General features: G+C 43.3%; 2 protein-coding genes across 4 annotated transcripts in view; one reads left to right on the top strand and one right to left on the bottom strand.

The window, feature by feature from the left end:
• Window positions 1-15,234, bottom strand: part of pbx1a (pre-B-cell leukemia homeobox 1a) — an 84,751-nt gene extending 69,517 nt beyond the window's left edge. For 2 of the 3 annotated variants that reach the window (XM_084368639.1, XM_084368640.1), the window contains exons 1-2: window positions 13,266-13,301; window positions 12,916-13,018 (exon numbers count right to left, since the gene is read on the bottom strand). The gene's annotated coding sequence lies outside the window, so the exon portion shown is untranslated. Of the gene's footprint in view, window positions 1-12,915; window positions 13,019-13,265; window positions 13,302-15,218 lie in introns of those variants that run through there. The other variant, XM_084368636.1, reaches the window with a different exon arrangement.
• A 332-nt stretch (window positions 15,235-15,566) lies between these two features.
• glula (glutamate-ammonia ligase (glutamine synthase) a) lies at window positions 15,567-19,091 on the top strand. Its single transcript, XM_084368110.1, has 7 exons — window positions 15,567-15,688; window positions 16,230-16,420; window positions 16,510-16,671; window positions 17,277-17,423; window positions 17,503-17,630; window positions 17,738-17,937; window positions 18,033-19,091. The coding sequence occupies exons 2-7, from the start codon at window positions 16,255-16,257 to the stop codon at window positions 18,343-18,345; spliced, it is 1,116 nt and encodes a 371-aa protein (XP_084224236.1). The 5' UTR covers window positions 15,567-15,688; window positions 16,230-16,254; the 3' UTR covers window positions 18,346-19,091.
• Window positions 19,092-20,947: the final 1,856 nt, after the last annotated feature.

Below are 20,947 nucleotides of genomic sequence, written 5' to 3'. Positions count from 1 at the left end.
GTAAACATAAATATGAGGGTATGTTTCCACCGCCATCCCACTATCTGTTGCTAGGCTACCTTGCATTAAGCAGTGTAGCTGTCCCTGTTCATTTTGCTCCAGGGATTCCAGCAATACCATCATATAACCTGCTGAGTCTTAATGAGAAGGCCTGCTCATATGAGTGGATATGAACATGGTGAGATGTGAAATTTATTCAAAACACTGGAATTCAGCTGTCTGTCAGCGTGGAGCAGCAGCATGGAAATGTTTATGAATCTGAAGTGTTTTGGAAAAGAAGCTTTGAGGGAAATGTTTCTGTGCCTGTGCACAAACACACCTGACACAAGAAAAGGTCACAATGGATCAACACACACGCGCACGCACGCGTGCGTCGACGCGCCGAGGCTTACACACTTGCTCGGGCACACACACGCACGATAAACAATATGTGACGCCGAGCTCCATAAAGGTCATTTGTTGTTGAGAAATCACTGATCCCCAAATGCATTAACAAAGTCAATTAACTATTCTCCGACGAAGAAGAAAGGAGCCCATCTCCAATAAAAATAGAGCGCGGCGCGTCGTCCAAGCGCCCCCACAATTACAACAACTCTGCGTCCCCAGATAATTATGTGAGCCATAAATGGGGAGAGAAAGACAGTAGAAGGCAATGGTCACTGAGAAGAAAGAGCGGCGAGATGAGGGAAAGGAGCGCCAACAGCTGGTTTGAATAGATTGTGTGTGGGATGAATTAAAAAGTTGAACCTTTCCCTGGCCGTATTCAGATGTCTGCCTCTGGGTGATTAATCATGGCCGTCAGGACCTGTAATCCTTTTCAATGGGAAACAAATGCAGCCACTGTCCTCTCTTCTCCAAAGCGCCCAGGGCCCAGGGCCACCAGCCCGCCTGCCTGGTCACAATACCTGAGCCACAGAGAAGGCACCCTGGGGAGCGGGGATGTGTGGACACACTGTAATCTGCTCCAAACATGATGGGACGAACAAAAACGCCGGATCTCAACAAAATTGCATGGCACCCTTTATTGGTTTTGTACATCCTTTTTGTATCTCCCAGTCAATAGTTGAGGCAGGTGGCACGACTGCAGGTCCAACTGGTGAAACATAAATGGGAGCAGCTATAAAAAAAACAAAACAAACACACCTTTTGAGCTGCGGGATCTTTCAAAGCAGCCAGTGAATGGATTTCAGATGACAGAGGAGTATTCTCTCTGACTCTCCCGCTCGCAGCTGCTTTAGTCAGTGAACTTCATGTCACGTTCCGACATGGTGGTAAACAGCTGATCTAGTTCAGAAAAGACAGTGAGAAAGTCTAGAGCCAGCAACATTGAGAGCCCGGGAGAAGAAAGTGTGTCATCAGCATAAAAATAGAAGCCCGCTAACGAATTCCTAATCATATCCCCCCCATTTCCTCGAGGGGCTATGCTAAAGAGGTTAAAACACCAGCCGGTGGATGAGAATATGTGGCACAATAGCTCTAGAGATTATTCCAAAAGCTTTTCACTGTTTTTGATTGCTAAATTCACCATTATCTCCCCAGAACTACAAAACACAACTGTTCTCTGTTGCAGCCTTGAATGCTTTCTGCAAGAAGTTACAAGTCCAGTAATGGAAAAAGTGGAACACTTGTGCTGGTATCGGGGCCGGTTTGGGCCCTACTTTGTCGATCTATCAAGTGAAAATAATATCTTAAAAGCAGAATGCACCACTTACACATCAAAGGCGGTGGAAAAGCATCAATCTTGACTTAAGCTCGACTGAATCAAGTAATGCCTGTGTAGCTTTTACGAGTGAATAAATTGAATGCCCTTCAAAAGAGAGCCCCCATACTGCTTCTAATGGTGTATATGGCCTCAGAGTAATCACCTAAAGAAACGTAGTATTAAAAAATCCTTTGTATCCAACAAAAAGCAAATGTCAGAGTTCCCACTGGGTGAAAGAGTGCCTTTATATGTGTGAAAGGTTGTGAGGGTAGTAATTCAGCGAGGCTGCAGAAGGTGGTGTATGTTGGCAGCATGGCAGACTGTGGAGAATGGGCCACGGCCAGCCGTTTCCAGAGCCTTTGTGTGTCTCTGTTTGACCAGGCGTCTCCTGGTCCACAGGAGCACAGCTCCGACACATCTAGCAAAGGAACAAAGCAGCCATTATCAGCCCTATCTCATCCCCACCCTGCCTCGACTCACTGACACCCAGGGACAAACAGTGGCAGGGCTCAGCCGTGCTGCTTTAGCTGGGGGACTCTGAAGCGAACACTGAAGCGGACTGGGAGGTCCATTAAACACATAGGCGACACCTTAGCTGTGGACAAACATCAACACAATAGCATGCGGCGCTGGTTGCCACAGAGATGGGAGAAAACAGAGTACAGCGCCAGCGGTGACAAAGAAAGGGAGGGGTCAGGCATCATGGGCCACTGGCAACTGAAAAGCCTCTGCAAACTGCCCTGCGAAACACAACACCCTTTTTATTTAGCATACGTGAAGCATCCATTCAGTCACATGTAAAGGACGTCATTATCAACAAGTCGGCTGCATACGGGATCTCTGAAGGACGTGATTCTGCAAAAACAAAGCGTTTGTTTTTGACATATACTCAATTAAAACCTGTAAGAAAATATATTTATTCTTTTATTTCATCGTGTTTCACAAGAAGGGACGGGGGCAACAACAGACAGGGAAAGGTTACATTGGTAACAGGTGATAGTATCGTGATTGGGTACGAAAGGGGCACCCTCGAAAGGCTCAGTGGTTAATGAGCAAGGATGGAGCACATGATTGTCCAAACTCTTTTTGAATCTGTGTTTTCAGATAAATTAAAGGATTAAAAAAATTATCTTACGGGTTTTCAAAGGTGCTGCACACAACCACAAGACAAAAAGGTGCTAGATGTAAAAAAATGCAAATGAATGTATTAGCTTCAGGTCACAGCTGTGCTCTGACGGCGCACTATGTGATTAAAAGCTTTAACCTCACCACTGAAGGTAAGTGTACGGATGTTTTAACCTTCTGTTTCATCCTGGCAGTTGAGAAAATTCACCTTCTCCTTGAGCTAAATCTTAAATCCAACTAAAATATCTAAAGACACACTTGGTCAATAAGCTTATTCACACGATGTGTAATGGCTGATACTACCAGGGGTCTCAGCTCAAAACAGGACGGGGTCAGGTGCAGAGCCAAGACCTTCTGGAGGAATCAACACCCGGAGTCGCTCTGATCTGGAGTAATTTACCGAGGGGGAGGAGAGCTCAGAGACTTTTTAACTTTTGGGATGAAACGCAACCTTACTTTGAATAACATCAGGGAAGGTCATGACATTTTAATGTAGAATTTTTACATTTTATATCTTTTTTCTTGAAAACTTGACATTTTGGGGGAAAAAAAAAAACACGGCTTTCATTGGACGGCGAGAATATGTCAACTCAAACACAAACGCTAATGTCGCGCCATCAGTCTGTTAACAAGAGCTGCTTTTGTTCAGTAATGATGGATGTCTCGCATCAGCTCAGAACGTGACATGACCTATGGTTCTGGTTTCATACACAAACTGTGACAGTACAAAGCGGTGTGTGTGGTGAAGAGAGAAATGCGTGTGCATGTGTAGTTTACATGTGTCTGTCAGTGCCTCGAGTGGGTGTTGATTTGAATACTGCAAACCAAATTAAAGGCTCTTCATTGTCTGTTGTGTGTCATAACATTGTTTTGATGCCTGTGTTTCCTTTTTTTATAAATATTGAACGTACGGGATACTGAAAAGTTTACAGCTGACCGGTCATAAGCTCAGCATTTGCAATGTTTGCAGATTTCACGTCCATTAAATTATTAAATCTTCTCGCAGGGTCGCTTTAGTCATATAAGTCTAGAAATGCCAATCGTGTCATCCATAAATCATAACATATTTACAAATGAATGGAGTCGAGGTTTTTGCCTTTAGATGATGATTCCAAATGTAAATCCAATTCACAAAGCTGCGCGGGCCAAATTAAATTGGACGTGTTGAGCTGAGGAAGCAAATACGGAGGAATTTATGTGAAAATCAGCCGCATATTCAACGATGTTTAAAGCCTCGATTCAGTTTTTCATGCAGGGCAAACTGTACGTAGTGATTTATCGAGCTTTTCTACATCACAAGCTTCCTCTATTTTCTTTCTCTTTTTAACTGGTGACCTGCGAATAAAACCCGTCGATACAATCCTCCCCTCCGACCTCTGAATCTGACAGCACAGTCTGCTAAACGCTTCAAGTATAAAGCAACAAAAAAACAAGCCTTCCCTTCGTCTCTCTCGTTCTTTCCCCTCTCCTCTCTTCCTGTGCTGCTTATGTGCACAGCTCTTCCTTCTCTCCACCTGCCTGAGCTGCTGTGGCCTTGTCTGAATCCTCTGAATTCCCAGTCCACTGCAGTGTATCCGCCTGGAAACGCCGCAGATGCCAGCACTTGGTAAGTTGCAAAAAAAAAACAAGAGAAAGTGATGGGATGAAGATGTCAGTTATGGCAAATAAAACTCTGTCACACTCCTATAACATCTCTGTCACTGATTATCAGACCGGAGACTCGAACACACACATTCAGAGACACAAACAACAGGCGGGTAAACACAGGCACAAGAGGAGCTCTATTAACAATGAAGGAACCAGATGACACAGATTTAGAAATTGAATAGGCTGTTTTTGGTGAAGAGACCTGACGTAATGAAGAGTGCCGTAAGACTGTAGACACTGAGACAGCAAAAAATTAAATAAGGCCACCAGCTGTGATGTCTTTTTGGGTTTTCTCAACTTTAAGGTCGGCTGGTTGTGTCGGGACATCGTCAGACTCCCCGCGCATAGTTTATAGAAGAAGCATCACAGTGGATGCAGTAAGAAGAAACAGGTATATCATCGTCTCCTCTTCATTCAATACATTCTTCTTTCTTGTCAAAACCTGGTTTCAACCACTTCGACCACGCTCTGACACTACTGAATATTTTTAAAGGAGACCTTAAGACGATTTCCAGTGTCACCACGTCGCTAAGCGTCCTACTACACACACTGTAATATAAATTAAACGACAAGTTGTAAAGTTAGAGTAAGAATAATTAGCAAGTCATTTCCGCCTGTGAATACATACTGGTATGTGGATGAGTCTCCGCGTTCGGCGGGATGACGTTCAATGTCCGAGTCTCGTTTTGCAAATTGTTCGCAATTATTGAGTGATGTATTCACTGACGTATTTTATGTTGAACAAAATGTAAAAAAATCTGTAACTGCCTAATTTCAGGCATCGAACCAAAAGCAAATTAAACAGGGGAACTGGAAGAGCAAAAATACTCTAAACTAAACTCCAGGTTTTTGGACTCATTCCTTCAGCAATCCATTAACACAGATGTTTACTTGTTGATTCATTGTTTTGAGCGGGCTTAATGGATGTATTAATAGGAGAGGAGGTCCCACTGAGGCTGCTTTTGAACAGGGCCCAGATTTTTGCGCTACACCACGGTGAAGAGTGCAGAGTGCTCTGAGAAAACAACAACCTGAGGACCCAGCATTGATTTCATATCTAATTTATTTCAGTCCAGACAGGGGTTTGAGCAAAGGGAGGGTCTTGAGCACTTGGGTTGTTTTTCTTGAGTCCTTCGGGGTGGGAGGGAAGGATCACGGGGTGAGGAGTCAAGGGGAGGACAAGGTGACTGATTGAGCAAAGGCATTAGGTCAGCGTCAGGCAGCTGAATCAAACCCGACCGAGACCCTCCTCACCACTAACTATGATCAAATACATCATCCGGCTCTGTCAACACATGTGTCCAGCTGGACGCTATATCACTTCCACATGTGCATATCGGCTGAGCCTGCACAGCAACACACATCAGCGGGGCTTATCAGCATGCAGCTCAAAGCAGAGCGCTGACAAAGGCAGCGTTTCTGCGGAATAATGGATGCATGAAATCAATCTGTGAGTTTCAAAAGGTCGTCATGTGCAGAGAAACCGTATCATCTCTAAAAGGGTCCACAAAAGGAAATCCAACAAGGGGACATTAATTGGAATCGGGTGAACACGAGTTAAGTTGTTTTAAAATTCAAAACGTGTGTGCTTTATACATTAGCCAGATAATTAATGTGCCGCAATCATCACTAGTCGCTATTGGGATGAGAATTAATCTACAGCAATAGCTCCATTTCAAAGAAAATGTATCACAAAGTGCAGGATTTCTTTTCAGTATTCTCCCAACATTCATCCACAGTATTTTCAATACAGAATTCAATTATGCGGAACACCTGAGCAAACAATATCTCACAGCCAATTATTCAGCGCCTTGGAAACCATTGGCAAACAAATTAGCAATGTTAATGTGAGAGAGTGTCTTGATATTTTTGGCTGTGTGTGCGTACAAAGGCAGCCGCTCACCCCCCCTCCCTCCTCATGCTCTAGCTTTTTTGGGCCATTGTCGACTGATGAATTAAACAGATTGGACTTGATTTGAGAATAAAAAAAAGAGGAAATTTTCAGGTGTCAGTCTGCCCCCTCTCCCTCAGACGGGAGTCATCTTCTGACTGCGATCGACGATTTCAGCGTTCATTATTGTCAGAAGCTTCTAGATCATAAAAAATGATGTTTTTGACTACAGACGGCCGTATTTCAGCTTCAGTTTGAGCAGTGCTATTGTGGTTGACATTTCAGCTTCCAGACAGAACAATGAAAAGCTACCATGAGATATCTTGGCAAGGCTATTGCCCTGTGTATTGATTGGGCAGAGGCCCAACATCCCCTCACTAAAAAGAGATTAAAATATCAGACTTGTCTAAGACATTTATGGAGTCTGTGACCTCAGCCAATGCTAAAGTGGAGTACATACATCATAGTCCATCTCTGTGAGCTACGCTGAGTCTTGAGTAGCACTGACAGAGAGAGGAAAGAGGCTGAACATTCAACTGCACCTTCCTGGGCTGATGCAGAGGGGATTTAGCTACCAATCGTGGGTGTAAATCAACTTAGTTGCTGTTTCATTAAAAATTCACACCACGTCGTTGCATGTAAATGTTTGACACTGTGAGCTGTTCTCCGGGATGCTTCTCTTACACCTTCTTTTTTGGTTAAAATGGATGAGATAGATTCTGTGGGAAAGGCAGGGAGACAAAAGCGTGAAAGATGTGTGCATCCATTCACAGCTCCAGAGGACCTTCATTACAGAGCAAGCAGGTCCTGTCAACGTCTTTTCATTACATGGTCCCATATATCCACCCCTGGTGTCCAAACGGTCCGCTCTGTCGCCTGTCAAGAAAAGGCACTCTCAGGGAAAGTCCTCCTATCTCCCCGATCCCCCTCACCACGCCTGATTCCAGACTGCGAGGCGGGAGAGGCCAGGCAGAAAGGGAGGAATCGTGTTTGCCATCAACAGCTCAAGAGAGTAGTATGGCAGAAAGATTGATGACACCCTCCCTGAAAGTAACAAAAGAACTCCTGTGCACGAGGGCCCGCTTATGGGGCTTGATAGAGTTGTCATCCTCTTAATAAACAGCTCTGATATGTCAGCGGCAGTGGCAGCAGGGACTACACCATGCTCACCCACCAAGCCATGGGCAGGACCACCTACTGGCATCACAGCGCACACAACCGTGGGCAATCTCTCCATATGGAGGCCCCTGTGGGCATTAGCAGGGCTATTACTGGAGGAGAATAAATAAATGACAAAAACATTCCTGTCTCTTCATTGTTGCGCAAGAGAGAGAAAGAGAGAGAGAGAGAGAGAGACTGAAGGTAAATTATGCAACAACATCTGTGAACAGTAGATTAGAATTTATCTTGGTTTGGTTGTAGTTCAGTTTATCTGTGTGACATAAACAAGTGGCATTTGTTTTTTCCTGAAAATGGGAGAACAGGGCAAGCTCCAGAATAAATTCAACAGGCAGAAGAAAAAGCTTTCATTTATAAATAAAACCCCAAATATTCTCACTTAACGGCAGTACACACAAGAGCGCTACAAATTAAGAACAGGGCATTAGCCATCAGCATAAGCAAAACGGCAAAGCAATTATTAAAGGATGTGACATTTTAGGAAATATACCTATTCGCTGCTCCCTACACCCTAAACAGTATGGCTAATGCTAGCTAGCTTACTTGTTAACGAAGCTACTCTCTAGAAACAAAATATCTTTTTCTACATTACTACACTAACACAGCGGATAACTGTGTAGATGAAAACTGAAGCCAACGCGAAGTGTCAGCTACTGCAGTTCCTCCAAAGGCCACTTGAGGCTCCAAAAGCAAGTCACTACCCGTACGACCCCGATATTAAAATGTCAGACTTTACAGCAGAAACAAACATGTTTACAGTCTATAGCTATTTTCTCAGTTCATGACAACTGCACTGGTCTTTAAAGTTTGCAGACATGAAGCTAAAAGAGTTTGACCTCCTGGGGGTAAAATTACCTGGACCTACCGCATAGCTTCCACATTATGCGGCACATAAAGTGTGTATACTAAAGACTTCCGTCAGCCCGAGCGGCTAACTTCCGGTTTAGCCCTCCGCTAACTTCAATGGGATAAAATCATTTAAATTGTGCAGATCTTCTAGACTTTCCAAACGTTATTGGACAAAATTGATTAAATTCTGAAAGTGAAACGAGTCATTTTTAATTTGCATGTGATACACAAACGTATGCTATGTTGAAATGTTCAGTCTAGTTTGACTTTTTCTCTCATACCGCTCTGTTCGATATGAAACTGCGGTCAGAAAAAGGTTTGTTGAGCTTAGCATGAAGACAAAAAGAACAGGTTACTGCTACTTATCATTGTCACTCTGGTTTATGTACCTTTACATTGTGAGCGCAAGAGTCTAAGACCATTAGACAGAGCCAGGCTAGCTGATTTCCCCCACTTTAAATTTAAAAAACAATAAAACTAACCATATTAATGTTGTATATCAGCCATTATTATAAACCGTTCGATACTGTGGTTCACAGGAGCATGAACTCTGTGTTCACTGTTCCCCGTTTTGATACCAATCTCAATGTACAAATACAGAAACCAAATAAAAGCAGCTGTAGACATCCCTTCAAGAGACCAAGATGACAAACACACAAATTCATGCCAACAAAATGGAGCAAAAAAAGAAAAAAATCATTATATATAGTCTGCCACTTACAATATTCACTTATTTTTCACCAGAAACGTTGTTGTCTCTGTCACGATTCAATCTGCAGCACACTCCCCACACGCTGTATAATACCTAGTTAAAACCAGCAGGGTGTGAAATGGTATTTGGAAGTAAATGAAACTGACTATGAAACGGTGGAGTTGGGAGATATTGCCATGTCAAGATGACAGACAAGTCCTGGAATGGAGCAAAAAAGTTATTATCCCAAAGAAGAGCCGGGCTGGATTAAATATAACCCATGATGCCTCACGCTGCTCTGCCTTCATCCTCGCTGATACCGCGCAGAGAATATAGACAAAAATCACAACAATCCGAGCGGCAGCTGGTGCTCCCGCTGATTTTCATTTGAACAATCAATAGTATTTCATGCTGCCGTGCCAATAAGTGTTATTGCAAAGTGTTTGGTTATTGATGCTTCGTATAAAGTGTTTTGAAGGAGCTTTAGAGGAACACAATCCCTCGAGGCTCCTCCTGGCCTGATTTACAGCTGAACCGATGAGTCACAGAGGACATGCTGGGCATTGAAATAGCGACAAGTATGTTGTCAGCCTTATTAATTTTTAAGGTAGAGTGTTGTCCTGTGGTTTGCAGAGGACATGATGATATATGACGGCCGAGGGCTCGCCGGGGTTAGGGGCCTAATTGTTAAAGGGTTGAGTGGGGTGAAGGCGTAAGATGTCTGCGGGGCTTATTCATCAGCCTCTCAGCTGCAAACAAGGAGTTTGACAGCGTGGAGAGAAAGTTTATTTTGCATTTTTACCTCATAATCATTCTCTGAGGATATACAGTACATGTGTACAACACAGCTCCACGGTCCAAAACATCCTTCATTTGTATCTCAGTCTTCAAAAATGTCCCCGTAACACATTATATCGACATCATTGCTAAAAATAACACCACTGTACCCCGCACCTTCTCCTATAGAGGCCCTCAATTATATTTTGACAAGTGAATGGTGAATAACTATAATTGTTATACTCATTATAATCACACTGTAAAGATTGGGGGCTTTGTACGCACTTCTTTACTAGTTCTTATTGATTTCATGAGTCCATTTAAGAAACATTGACAGGTTAAAAGGGTAAAATCCCACGTTAGTTGCTCGACTGTTCAAAATAGACAGCGTGACAGAAACCTCATTCTGTCAGGTGAAGTCTTTTGATTGGTCGCTGCTGCCCTCTGCTGGAAAATCAAGTGAATCTCTACACCCAGCATCCCTGTTGACAGGCTATTCAAGTCACTATTGTTTGTGACTGCTCACACTGAAGAAACAAGCGAGCGCTTTTACTGACTTACTAGACTTTTAGATGCTTTAAGGAACAGTTTCTCAGAAATGAAAATTCAGCCATTATCTACTCAACCTCATGCTGATGGAAAGTCAGGTGAAGTTTTGTAGTCCACAAAACATTTCTGGAGCTTCACAGCAAAACAGCGTTGCAGAAGTAGCTCCGTACAGCTTGTCCAAGTCTCTCCAAGTCCTGAGATCCCAAATTGATTTGAAGAGAGGTAATTTATTCGCTTGTGCTCCCAATTCAGACACACTCTCAACAACTGCAGCTGCTTAAGCTACGATAGCTACCCCTCATGTTAAAGAAATAATCTAGCGCCTTTAACACGCTTCTGGATAATAAACTACAAATTGTGTAGACTTTACTGCAGATCATTTAAGGAGACTCTCTTTTACTAAACGTAGGGACGCAAGTTTTTTTCTTTCAGTCTAATATCAGCTTCCTCTATTCCCCAGATGTGAACGCTGTGTAGCTCGATGCGTAGAGCTTCTTGTAATCATATTTTCTTTTTAAAACAAAGATAAGTGTAACTGATCAAGTAAACATTGAATTTTCGGTCAGGTGGATCTGAACGGCACATCTGTTGCCAAAAAAGCCGTAATTTGAAAGTGTTTTGGGAAACGCATCAATCAATTAAAAGTTTGGCTCTCTGGCTGTCGACTTAAATCACAGATGGTCACGTTTCCCATGAGCACATGAACACACCAACCAAGTACAGAAAGTTCACAAAACAGCTCTCGTCTGACAAAAACTAGTAACCCTGACTAAGTCAAAATATAAAACAGGGTGAGTTTGCACTGCTGTTGCTGATGATTGCTCGTCTCAAGCAAGTTTTAAGTTCTTGCATGTTGATTTTCATGTTGTTAAATGACATATTCCAGATATAAAGGCTGGAGGACAAATTTGAACCTTTTTAAATCCAAGACTTCTCTGATTAGAAAACGAGATGTTGAAATAAAAAACACGCGTTAACAGATTCAAGTCTTCTGATCATATTTCATGAGGTGAAAGTTAATTCGTCCTTGCTTCAAACACGCCTCTTTACAGAGGGCGTCACGCTAAAATGAATCACAGTCCCGCCCACGGAGATGTAGCGGGAGCTCTTTCCCCGTCCAGTCGTCCTTTAAATGCTGATGAAACCGGAAAATACTGCATCATTCCTGGCATCAGAGACGAGTCCTCTTCGCTCTTCAGAAAGACTCCTTCATGATGTCACTCATTTGCCGGGATATGTTTATCTGACATTGTGGATAATCAGCGTGCTAAGGTGAGACGGGGACAAAAGATAAGATGTGAACGAAGCAAAACTCGTTCAAGTCGCTTCAGTTCTGTTATGAAATGAGCGTCATCGCACTGATAAGACTCGTTCCGACAGTCACATCAGATTCCCACAGTATCAGCGAGTTTCACACTCTGCACCGACGTGTTCTGGTGGAAATGTCTACGGCACAGCACGTTTGTCACATTATCCTGAGTTTGAGATGGTCTCTCATAAAAAAGCAGCTTCTGAGGAGGAATCTGAGTCCGTCGCTGGTGGCTGACCTCCAGTAAGAGGCCAAACGAAGGATGTTGGACATTTTGTTTCTTCCGCTGAATAAAATAAAGACACATTTATATAATTGTCACCAGTCTTGGTTCGCTGGTGGTTAGCTGTTGTAGCCACAGTAACATTAACAAGTGTTTGGAGTAGCATTGAAGCCATTAGGTTTCATGAGCAGAGTTACAGCACTACTTTTGGCTTCTCCCTTGCATTAGATTTTTTGCCCCTGCTGGTAACAAGCACAACAAATTATCATGTTGACGTAACTCTTCTGGAAAAAGCCGTTCACAGCATTCGAAGGAAAATCACTGCAAGTCAAAAAACCCTCTAAATAACTTTTATTTCGACGATAACAATACAGTAGGCTGCAGGAAGTTTTCTAGGAATTGTCGCATTTCTTCTCCCCTGTTTATGCTTTTTTTTTGTACTCGACTAACTTTATTTCTGCTTCCTGTAATCATAAGGAGTTTTTTTCTGGTTACAAAAAAGGGATGCCTCTATACGACCTACATAAGCAGACAAGACCATCACCTAGACAGACCGGGATCTGAAACCGGGATCGCTAACAAGTGAAAGACAAAACATTTAACACAAGGGTGCATGCAATTCAACATAACAATACAATCACAGACGACACACATAGAATCACAAAGGACGCATCTCAATCACAGCGGACGACATACATTTAGCCTTAATGTGTCGGGGGTTAAGCTCTATGTTAAATTTGAGGACAGACTGATACTCAGCGCTTCAGTCTAACCTTATTGAGTCGTGGCACCACGTATCTTTGGCTTTATGGTAACATACTCTTTGTATAGTGCGTTGTTTGGGTCAGAGGTGATGTTATTTGCCAACATTAATGTGGTTGATGGAGCAATTCAGACTGTAGGGTAGCAGACAGACACATAAACCATGTAGTGTTACAATACTGTATAACTTTACTTTGTCGTTTGGTCTTACTTGTCTTTTCAAAGAGCAAGCTGCCACAGAAAAACCTCAACCAACCTTCGTCCTGCTGCTCTGGAGCTCTGAGTCCATTAGGTGGTGCTGTTCACCCACTGAACTGCAAAACAGAACAAAAACATTGCTCAGGAGGATCCTTTTGTGTCATGTTTTCAGTGTTTCACATAAAGTATACCATATACAGTGAATGAAGGAGGGATCAATCCAAACAAAGAACAAACAGATTTATCCACAGTTGATGCCAAAGAAATGAAAAGTAATTCTGTATCTTTCATACTTGGGAGAGTCTGTTCATATTAATACTAATATTTTGTTTCTGCATTCGGGTTGGCACGCTTCCTGCTCACCAGTTTGAATCCAGGGCACAATGTGGCCGGCGGGGGCTGCAGGATGACAAGACACATGTTTACATTTGAGATTCATTTCCGCCTCTAATGATTCACAACATACACTGCAACAATATCGTCGGTCGGAGCCTGCTGCAGAGCTTTGGTGGGGACATCGTCTGTCTGTAGATGCTTGTTCAAAGACGTGTGAAGCTCAAGGCACAGCTCCAGATGGTGCAGCATGGTGTTTTCAGCCTGGGGGGCTAAGAGGAGGCCATTAGAAGAGCCCCAGCCAGTGTATCAGCAGATGATCCTGGAGAGAAGTGTTCATATCCCAGGACAAGGTCTGATATGGAGGCATGTTTTCATGCATACCCAACAATTTTCTTAATATCAATGTCTGTATTCACCTTCAACAATCTACTCCTGATGTGCACAAAGCTGTCTCTTCATCCTCATGTAGGGTGACCACAACAACAGACTCATGCCTTCCAGCAGCACGACCCTCACCTAAAGTTACCTAAAGGTTCATGGATAGCTTAATGCCACATGGTCGGCAGATCTCTTGAGAAGAAGAGGCCTAAGGTGACAACTTCATGCTCTTTGGCACTGAGGTCAGATACGTCTCCTCTCCAGCTGATACCATCAAATTCATGGGAAAATTATTTTTCAGCACAGCAATATTATATATTTTCTGACTGCCTTGCCTCACCTGTGTCAGAGTTGGGGAAATTGAAAAGAGAGAAGACTAAGTAAACAAGGTGTCTACAGGTATCAAACACATTTGTTGTTTTTTTAAGGCATTTTCAAGATCATTTTTAAACAAAGTTATGGACTTACGATCTCTTTCCTTTTTAGGCTTTACACAGCGCTGGAAGCAGAGAAAAAGCCACTTTGCTCTCATGGTTTCTGGAACAGGATCGCAGGAACACCAAGAGATGAGAGAAGCCAGACATCATAAAAGATCTGTGAGGAAAGGGCTTTTCTCTTCTAGGTTTGGTTTGAAGCCACAGGAACTGGGTTTCACAGCCAAGTCCACAAGCCGAACCGCTGGTAGCACCCTGGTATTGACCAGAATATGGCTTTTTGACATTTATTTCACTTCATTTAATATTATTATGTCATATGTGTGTATGACCACGATGCATGACTGTACAATGGATTGTAAACAGTAGAATACAAAGTTAAAACTACCATTAAAGATAAGCTAGCTAGTGAGAAAGCTAGGCTACAGCTAGCTAGCTTTTTCTTATAGTATCATCTTTCTTAACCTACGACTTAAAAATCCCCTATTTAATCGTTTTCTTGATCTCATACAGTGTCATGAGGCAGAACCCTGGCTAAATCCCACCATGACAAACAGTAATTAAGTGCATCTTCTCTCCCAGCCGGTGTGCCTGCTACAGCAATTACTAGCCTAGCTTAAGCAATGTAGCTAGCTGTGACAAGCATCTCAGCCCCAGACCTCCTTAAGGTTTAAAGGTTTTTTTGCTACAAAGCCCTGTTGTGTAGAGGCTGAATGCTTTATCTTCACAACATAAACACACAATTTGATTTATCCATCTGTTACACAATTCGGCTAACCAGTTTTAAACTTTCAACCTATTTTCCCAGTATTATCCTTTTACTTAGTTGTGGTGCAGTGGAGGTCTAAGGTTATATAAACACTGGACACCAACACTAGACGAGTACAGTCGACCCATAAAGTTTGCTGACTGTGCTATTAATAAACCAAAGCATGTTTGTCTTACATGCTACAACCAATAAATCCCACTAACATTAATTAATGGCGGTTGTTATTGATTGTTTAAAGGTATTGTTACGGGTGCATGTTACGCTTAATTTTCACACGTGGGCATCCGAGGCAGCAGACGGTGGTTCCTTAGTGGGATTACATAATCTCTCCCATTAAAACCAGTGCACCCTGCAGCAGCTGATTTCCACCACAAGGTGTCGTCTTGGACCGAGCGGTACCTGTTCGCCTTTGTGCTGCTGAGGATGTTGTACATTTTGTCCCACACGGTCGAGTCCGTCTCCTCCCATCAAAAAACCCCCACGTCAGCTCCTTTTGACGCTTTTTTTTAATGCTTCAATTGTAATTTCTTTTAAATCATGTGAGCACACCGGTGTGAGAGTGTCACGCACGGCCACGCACGGTCACGCACGCGGCCGAGCTGCTGCTAGAGGGCGTCGCGGCTCCGCTTTTTGCGAGCGCCGTCCAATGAGCTGCCCGCGTGCCGCCTTCAATCAGCTCGCGAGTAAACACGCCGCTCGACTCTCCGACCAATCAAAGACGCGACATCCCAGTTCCTGCTCTTATAAATGTGGCCGGACCCGGACTAGTCGGTACCGGAGAATGAGAGCGACACAAGCGAGACATCAAACCAAGACACACTGGACCTCTCTGTCCTTTAGTTTTTATTTCAATTTCCTCGTTTCTCCAGGTAATTATCTTCTTCTTCTTCTTCTTCTGCCCTCTCTTAACTTCTCGCACCAGACTTTTCATTGTTCCAGACTTTTTGTTTTTTATTCGTTAAATCCATTTTCAGTGGCTTCAGCTCCTGTTTTTAGACGTTTCTGTGTGTTTACCAGCTCGTGGTTGTAGTTGTAGGCAGTAGGTGATGGACGAGGAAGCCCATGATGTAACATTTCCTCACCGTGCTTTGTAACCATGGCTACAGCGCCGTGTACAGTACATGAGGTTGTTTTTTATATTTTGGTTTTGCGGGCTCGCCTCGTCAAATTTAATAGTCATGCACAAGTTGTTTTCCCCCCTTTTTTTGTTTCCAAACTGGAGAAACGACGAGAAACGTGGCTTCTTTTACATCCTCAGCTCGTTCTCCATTCTGGAAGATGAGACAATGGTGCTGTTTTTGTGTTCACCCCCTCGCCTCAGCCCATGTTACGCAACATGTGATCATGCAGAGCGCACATTGGGTCTCATACCTGCATCTCATCTCTTCTGCTTCTGCTTCTTCTCCTCAGGTGTGTTATAGTAGGAGATATCAAGATGGCCACATCCTCCAGTGCCACGCTGAGTAAAGCTGTGAAGCAGCAGTACATGGATCTCCCTCAGGGGGATAAAGTCCAAGCCATGTACATTTGGATTGATGGAACCGGAGAGGGGCTCCGGTGTAAAACCAGGACGCTGGATTCTGAGCCCAAAAGCATTGAAGGTAAGCAGCCTTCCTGAGTGATATCTTCATGATTTCATAAAGCCATGCAGTGTGTGTTTTTATAAATCCTCTCCTCGTCTTTTTTTTAGATTTGCCTGAGTGGAACTTCGACGGCTCCAGCACTTATCAGGCTGAGGGTTCGAACAGCGACATGTATCTGATCCCTGCTGCCATATTTCGTGATCCATTCCGCAAAGACCCCAACAAGCTGGTCCTGTGTGAGGTGCAGAAGTACAACGGCAAAGCTGCAGGTAACAGAAGAAGCTCTGTGTGTAAACTTTAAGATATAACAGATGGGATAATGTGCAACACTGTGAGAAACGGTTTCTTACAAAATGAAATAATAAGATGGTAAAACACCCTCATCAATAGAGATACTGTAACTGTAATAGGAGGAGGAGGAAAACTCAACATGAAGCAGACGGGACATTACTTTACAGGGACATGGATCTAGAAATATAAATTTGAAGTATTTTAATGCTTTTTTTAAATCTTACTGCTTCATCTATAACGAGCATGTAATCTAGCCTGAAATGAGCCTCCCTCCAACAGTTCTGATGGAGAGATTAAATCTCTGGCAGGTGTGCAGTCAGAGGCCTCGCTGTGACACAACTGCACTCATTTGCTCATGCGTGCACTCATTCGTTCTCATGTGCATGCAGGCATTGAGATGCTTAGGGGTGACAGATGCATCCTAAAGAAGCGCTTACTCCTCTTTTTAACTGTTTATTTGTCTTTAGGGGACATCTCACAATAGTTATTAACTTGTTGCATGATGGAGATTATTTGCCTTTATATAGCTGTAGTTGATTGTTAGTCTGGTGTTCGTCTTCTAATCTGAGTTTTATTTCTGCAGAAACCAACCTTCGCATCACATGTAAGAAAATAATGGAGATGGTGGAGGACCAGCGTCCCTGGTTCGGCATGGAGCAGGAGTACACCATCCTGGGCACAGACGGACACCCTTTCGGCTGGCCGTCTAATGGTTTCCCTGGACCACAGGGTAAGCAGCTAGTCCGAAAGATGCATGAAAGTGTGAATCAATGCCTGAACGGTTTGATTAACTGACTCATTTAACACAGGTCCATACTACTGTGGCGTGGGAGCTGACAAGGCCTATGGTAGAGATATCGTGGAGGCCCATTACAGAGCTTGTCTCTATGCTGGAGTCCAGATTTGTGGCACAAATGCAGAAGTGATGCCTGCTCAGGTAATGATCATAAAAGCTTAATCCATGTTGGGACTTTGCACATGGTTTTATGGTTCTGACAGCCAGTTAAAAATGTAACTTATAATGGTGAATTGTTTTGTGTTCAGTGGGAGTTCCAGGTCGGACCTTGTGAAGGGATCAATATGGGGGATCACCTGTGGATGGCTCGCTTCCTCCTGCACCGCGTCTGTGAAGACTTTGGCGTCGTCGCCTCCTTTGACCCCAAGCCCATCCCTGGAAACTGGAACGGTGCTGGCTGCCATACAAACTTCAGCACAAAGGAGATGAGGGAAGACGGTGGATTGAAGTGAGTGTCAAAGGCATCATGATTTGAAAAGATCTAATGTTTTTTTTCGTGAGTTTTTTTCAGTTTTCTGACGGGAATCTTGTTTCTGCTTTCAGAGCCATTGAGGACTCCATCGAGAAGCTTGGGAAGAGGCACCGCTATCACATCCGTGCCTACGACCCCAAAGGGGGGCTCGACAACGCCCGCCGTCTCACCGGCCACCACGAAACCTCCAACATCAACGAATTCTCCGCAGGCGTGGCCAACCGCGGCGCCAGCATCCGCATCCCTCGCCAAGTTGGCCAGGAGAAGAAGGGCTACTTCGAAGACCGCCGCCCGTCTGCCAACTGCGACCCGTACGGCGTGACCGAGGCCCTGATCCGCACCTGTTTGCTGAGCGAGGAAGGGGATGAACCCGCGGATTACTAAATCCACAACTCATAGACTGACTCCCACTGCCCTACCTGACTTTATCTTTTCTTTTAACTAGTACTGTATTTTATTTTTTTTCTTCTATTCTTCCTCCCCCCCTCAGATGATTTTTAACCTGCATTTTAATGGTTTAAAGTTGGCTGGTCAACTTAAAACAAACGAGACAAGGTTAATGACATCTTTGGTAGTAATGAGCTGGTGATGGCAGGGTTTGTCTTTCCTCTCGTCTTTAGAAGGGATCGGCTTTTGTAACACTGTTTTATAGCCCATGTCATATCTTTTCCCCCTTTTCCGTCTGTTGGTGACTAAAATGAACTAAAAAGCACACGGACACTGAAGAATAGAGCTGCTGAGGCTGGGCAGCACGTGTAACATAATAAATCTTGACTAGTTTATGTACTGGTAAATAATGTTGACCTGCCTTTTCGAGTATCCAGTCTTCAATGTTACTAATTCTTTGATTTTATGAAGTGTCTATTTTTAAATGGCAACTGTTTTGATGTCTTCAGATTATGATGCACTGGGTCAACTTGTTATGGTACACTTTGTAGATGTCTGTACCCAGATGTAATGTTGTTTTCAAATGTGGTTGATCTGTCCATAATGCCATTTGTAGATTTCCTCAAGGAGTTTTATCCTTTTGTTAACTGCGATATTGTAATGCACCTGATTTGGTAAAACATCACGTTTACTGAACCTGGTGTTTTTTATTGATACATTTAAAACTTTTATTTTTATCACAACATGGCTCTGTGACTCTTGACTTCAAGACTTTATAAAAAAAAAAAGTTTTTCTTTATTTTCTGCAGAGATTTGTGGAAGATATGAGGCTACAGCTAGCAGCCTGTTAGCTTCTGTCCGCTCTAAAGCTCACTGATGAACATGTTGGTAGACAAATTGTTGCCTTCAGAGATGGGACTTGCAAGTAAAGCATCACTAGATGGATTGAAGCTCAACACTCAGGAGTCTGAAGGTCTTTCAACACATGCGTTCATAATTAGAGCACAGACGTCCCAGAACACACTGGTGCTAATTTCTTACAGCTTCCTCTAAACACTCACTGATCTTAAACACAATAATTAAGTCCTAAACAGTTTGTAGCTTTCTAGCTGCAGGGACACTTGAGTCTGGTCTCCATTCTTAAAAAACAAAACACTCTAAGTTTGTAAAAAGCTGTTCAAACATCTGGTGACACAGCAGTTTGCTGTAAGCCGTAAACTTTCAAAAACAAACAGTGAAGTGAAGTGCACCGAAAGGAAACTCTATTAAAAAGAAAAGCCTCTCTGGCTGTTTTGTTTTGCCAAATGTTCTCATATTTCCAGTCTGGCTGATATGTTGGCAGAAGCTCAACAGCAGCTTTTGTTCTGGCTGGTCTTTAGGACCCTGTGGGAAGTGGTGTACTCACGAGACAGTTATTATGGCTCCTCCGACGCGACAGCCCGAGGCCAATATTCTCAGAAGTGCTGTGTCATAAACGACACAGCACCTCTCTCGGACCGCTGTGGCTGGGAGCGAGACGCACCTGGCCCCGGATCCTGTTATTAACCGAACAACAAAGCAGCTAAGCGGGCTGGCATGTCAGAAATGCGTTTAATTACAGCTGGAGGGGAATTCTGTATTTCAGCTAAAAAGGAATAAAAAGACTGAATATAATATTTAGTTGCATTTCTGAACTTAAGCATCCACAGACAGGCAAAGTCTAACTGTAAAACGCTACTGTAAATATTTCCTGAAAACCTCAGCCTATTTTTAGAGCTGCACGTGATGTTTGCAACCAAGTTTTTGCAGCCGTATGTGCCAATTCAGCAGTATTTACTGTAAGTCACAGCTGGCTTTAGCAAAGAGATTTGCCTCACAGATGTAAACACACTCAGAGAAGACTTTGTTTCCCCTCAGACAGAACAAGGAGACATTTCAACTTCCCTTCACAGGACACAAACACACAATATCCTCATTTCCCCAGACATAAACAGTTCTGTGAACTCTCCGCACTTGGGGGAAGGGCAAGAAAGTTTGCTGCGAGACCTTTCCCCTACTTCCCAACTGCCCTCACAACAGAGTGTTATTAGCTCACTGATTGGCTTCGCTAGGAAAAGAGTTAACCAATCATAAAAGTCGAGAGCAAGTTCAGTCCCGTTTAACAGGAAGTCAGCGGGCCTGCAGCCAACACATGTACTCTGAGTTTGTGTGGTCATCCTTTCTGCTCAGTCTGCAAACTCTCTGACCGTTGAACTTTATCTCGTGCACGCCTTTGCAGGTCCGTAGAGTCCGTGTCGAAATCATTCCAGGAACAGCTTAAAAGTTATCGTGGAACAACAAATAAAAATGTTATTCAGCATGTTTTTGCAAGTGATTGAAGGGGAAAATGTGGGATATTAATGAATAAATAAACTTTTATTTATGTGGCACCTTTAAAAACAGAGTTTACAAAGTGCTTTGATAATCGAGCAAAAGCAGGAAACTCAGGAAGACGATATAACAGAATAAACACGATGAGGTCTAGTCTAAGTCGAGTTAAAACAAGAGCGCAGAACAGAAAATGTAAAAACACAAAAAGTCAATGTGAGTCGTTAGAAGTAAAAGGAATAAAAGTGAAAGA

Source organism: Pagrus pagrus (genome assembly GCF_965226575.1).
Source record: "Pagrus pagrus genome assembly, chromosome: 12".
NCBI classification, from domain to species: Eukaryota; Metazoa; Chordata; class Actinopteri; order Spariformes; family Sparidae; genus Pagrus; species Pagrus pagrus.
Note: the sequence above shows the minus strand (reverse complement) of the source record. Positions and strands in the feature narration are given on the sequence as shown.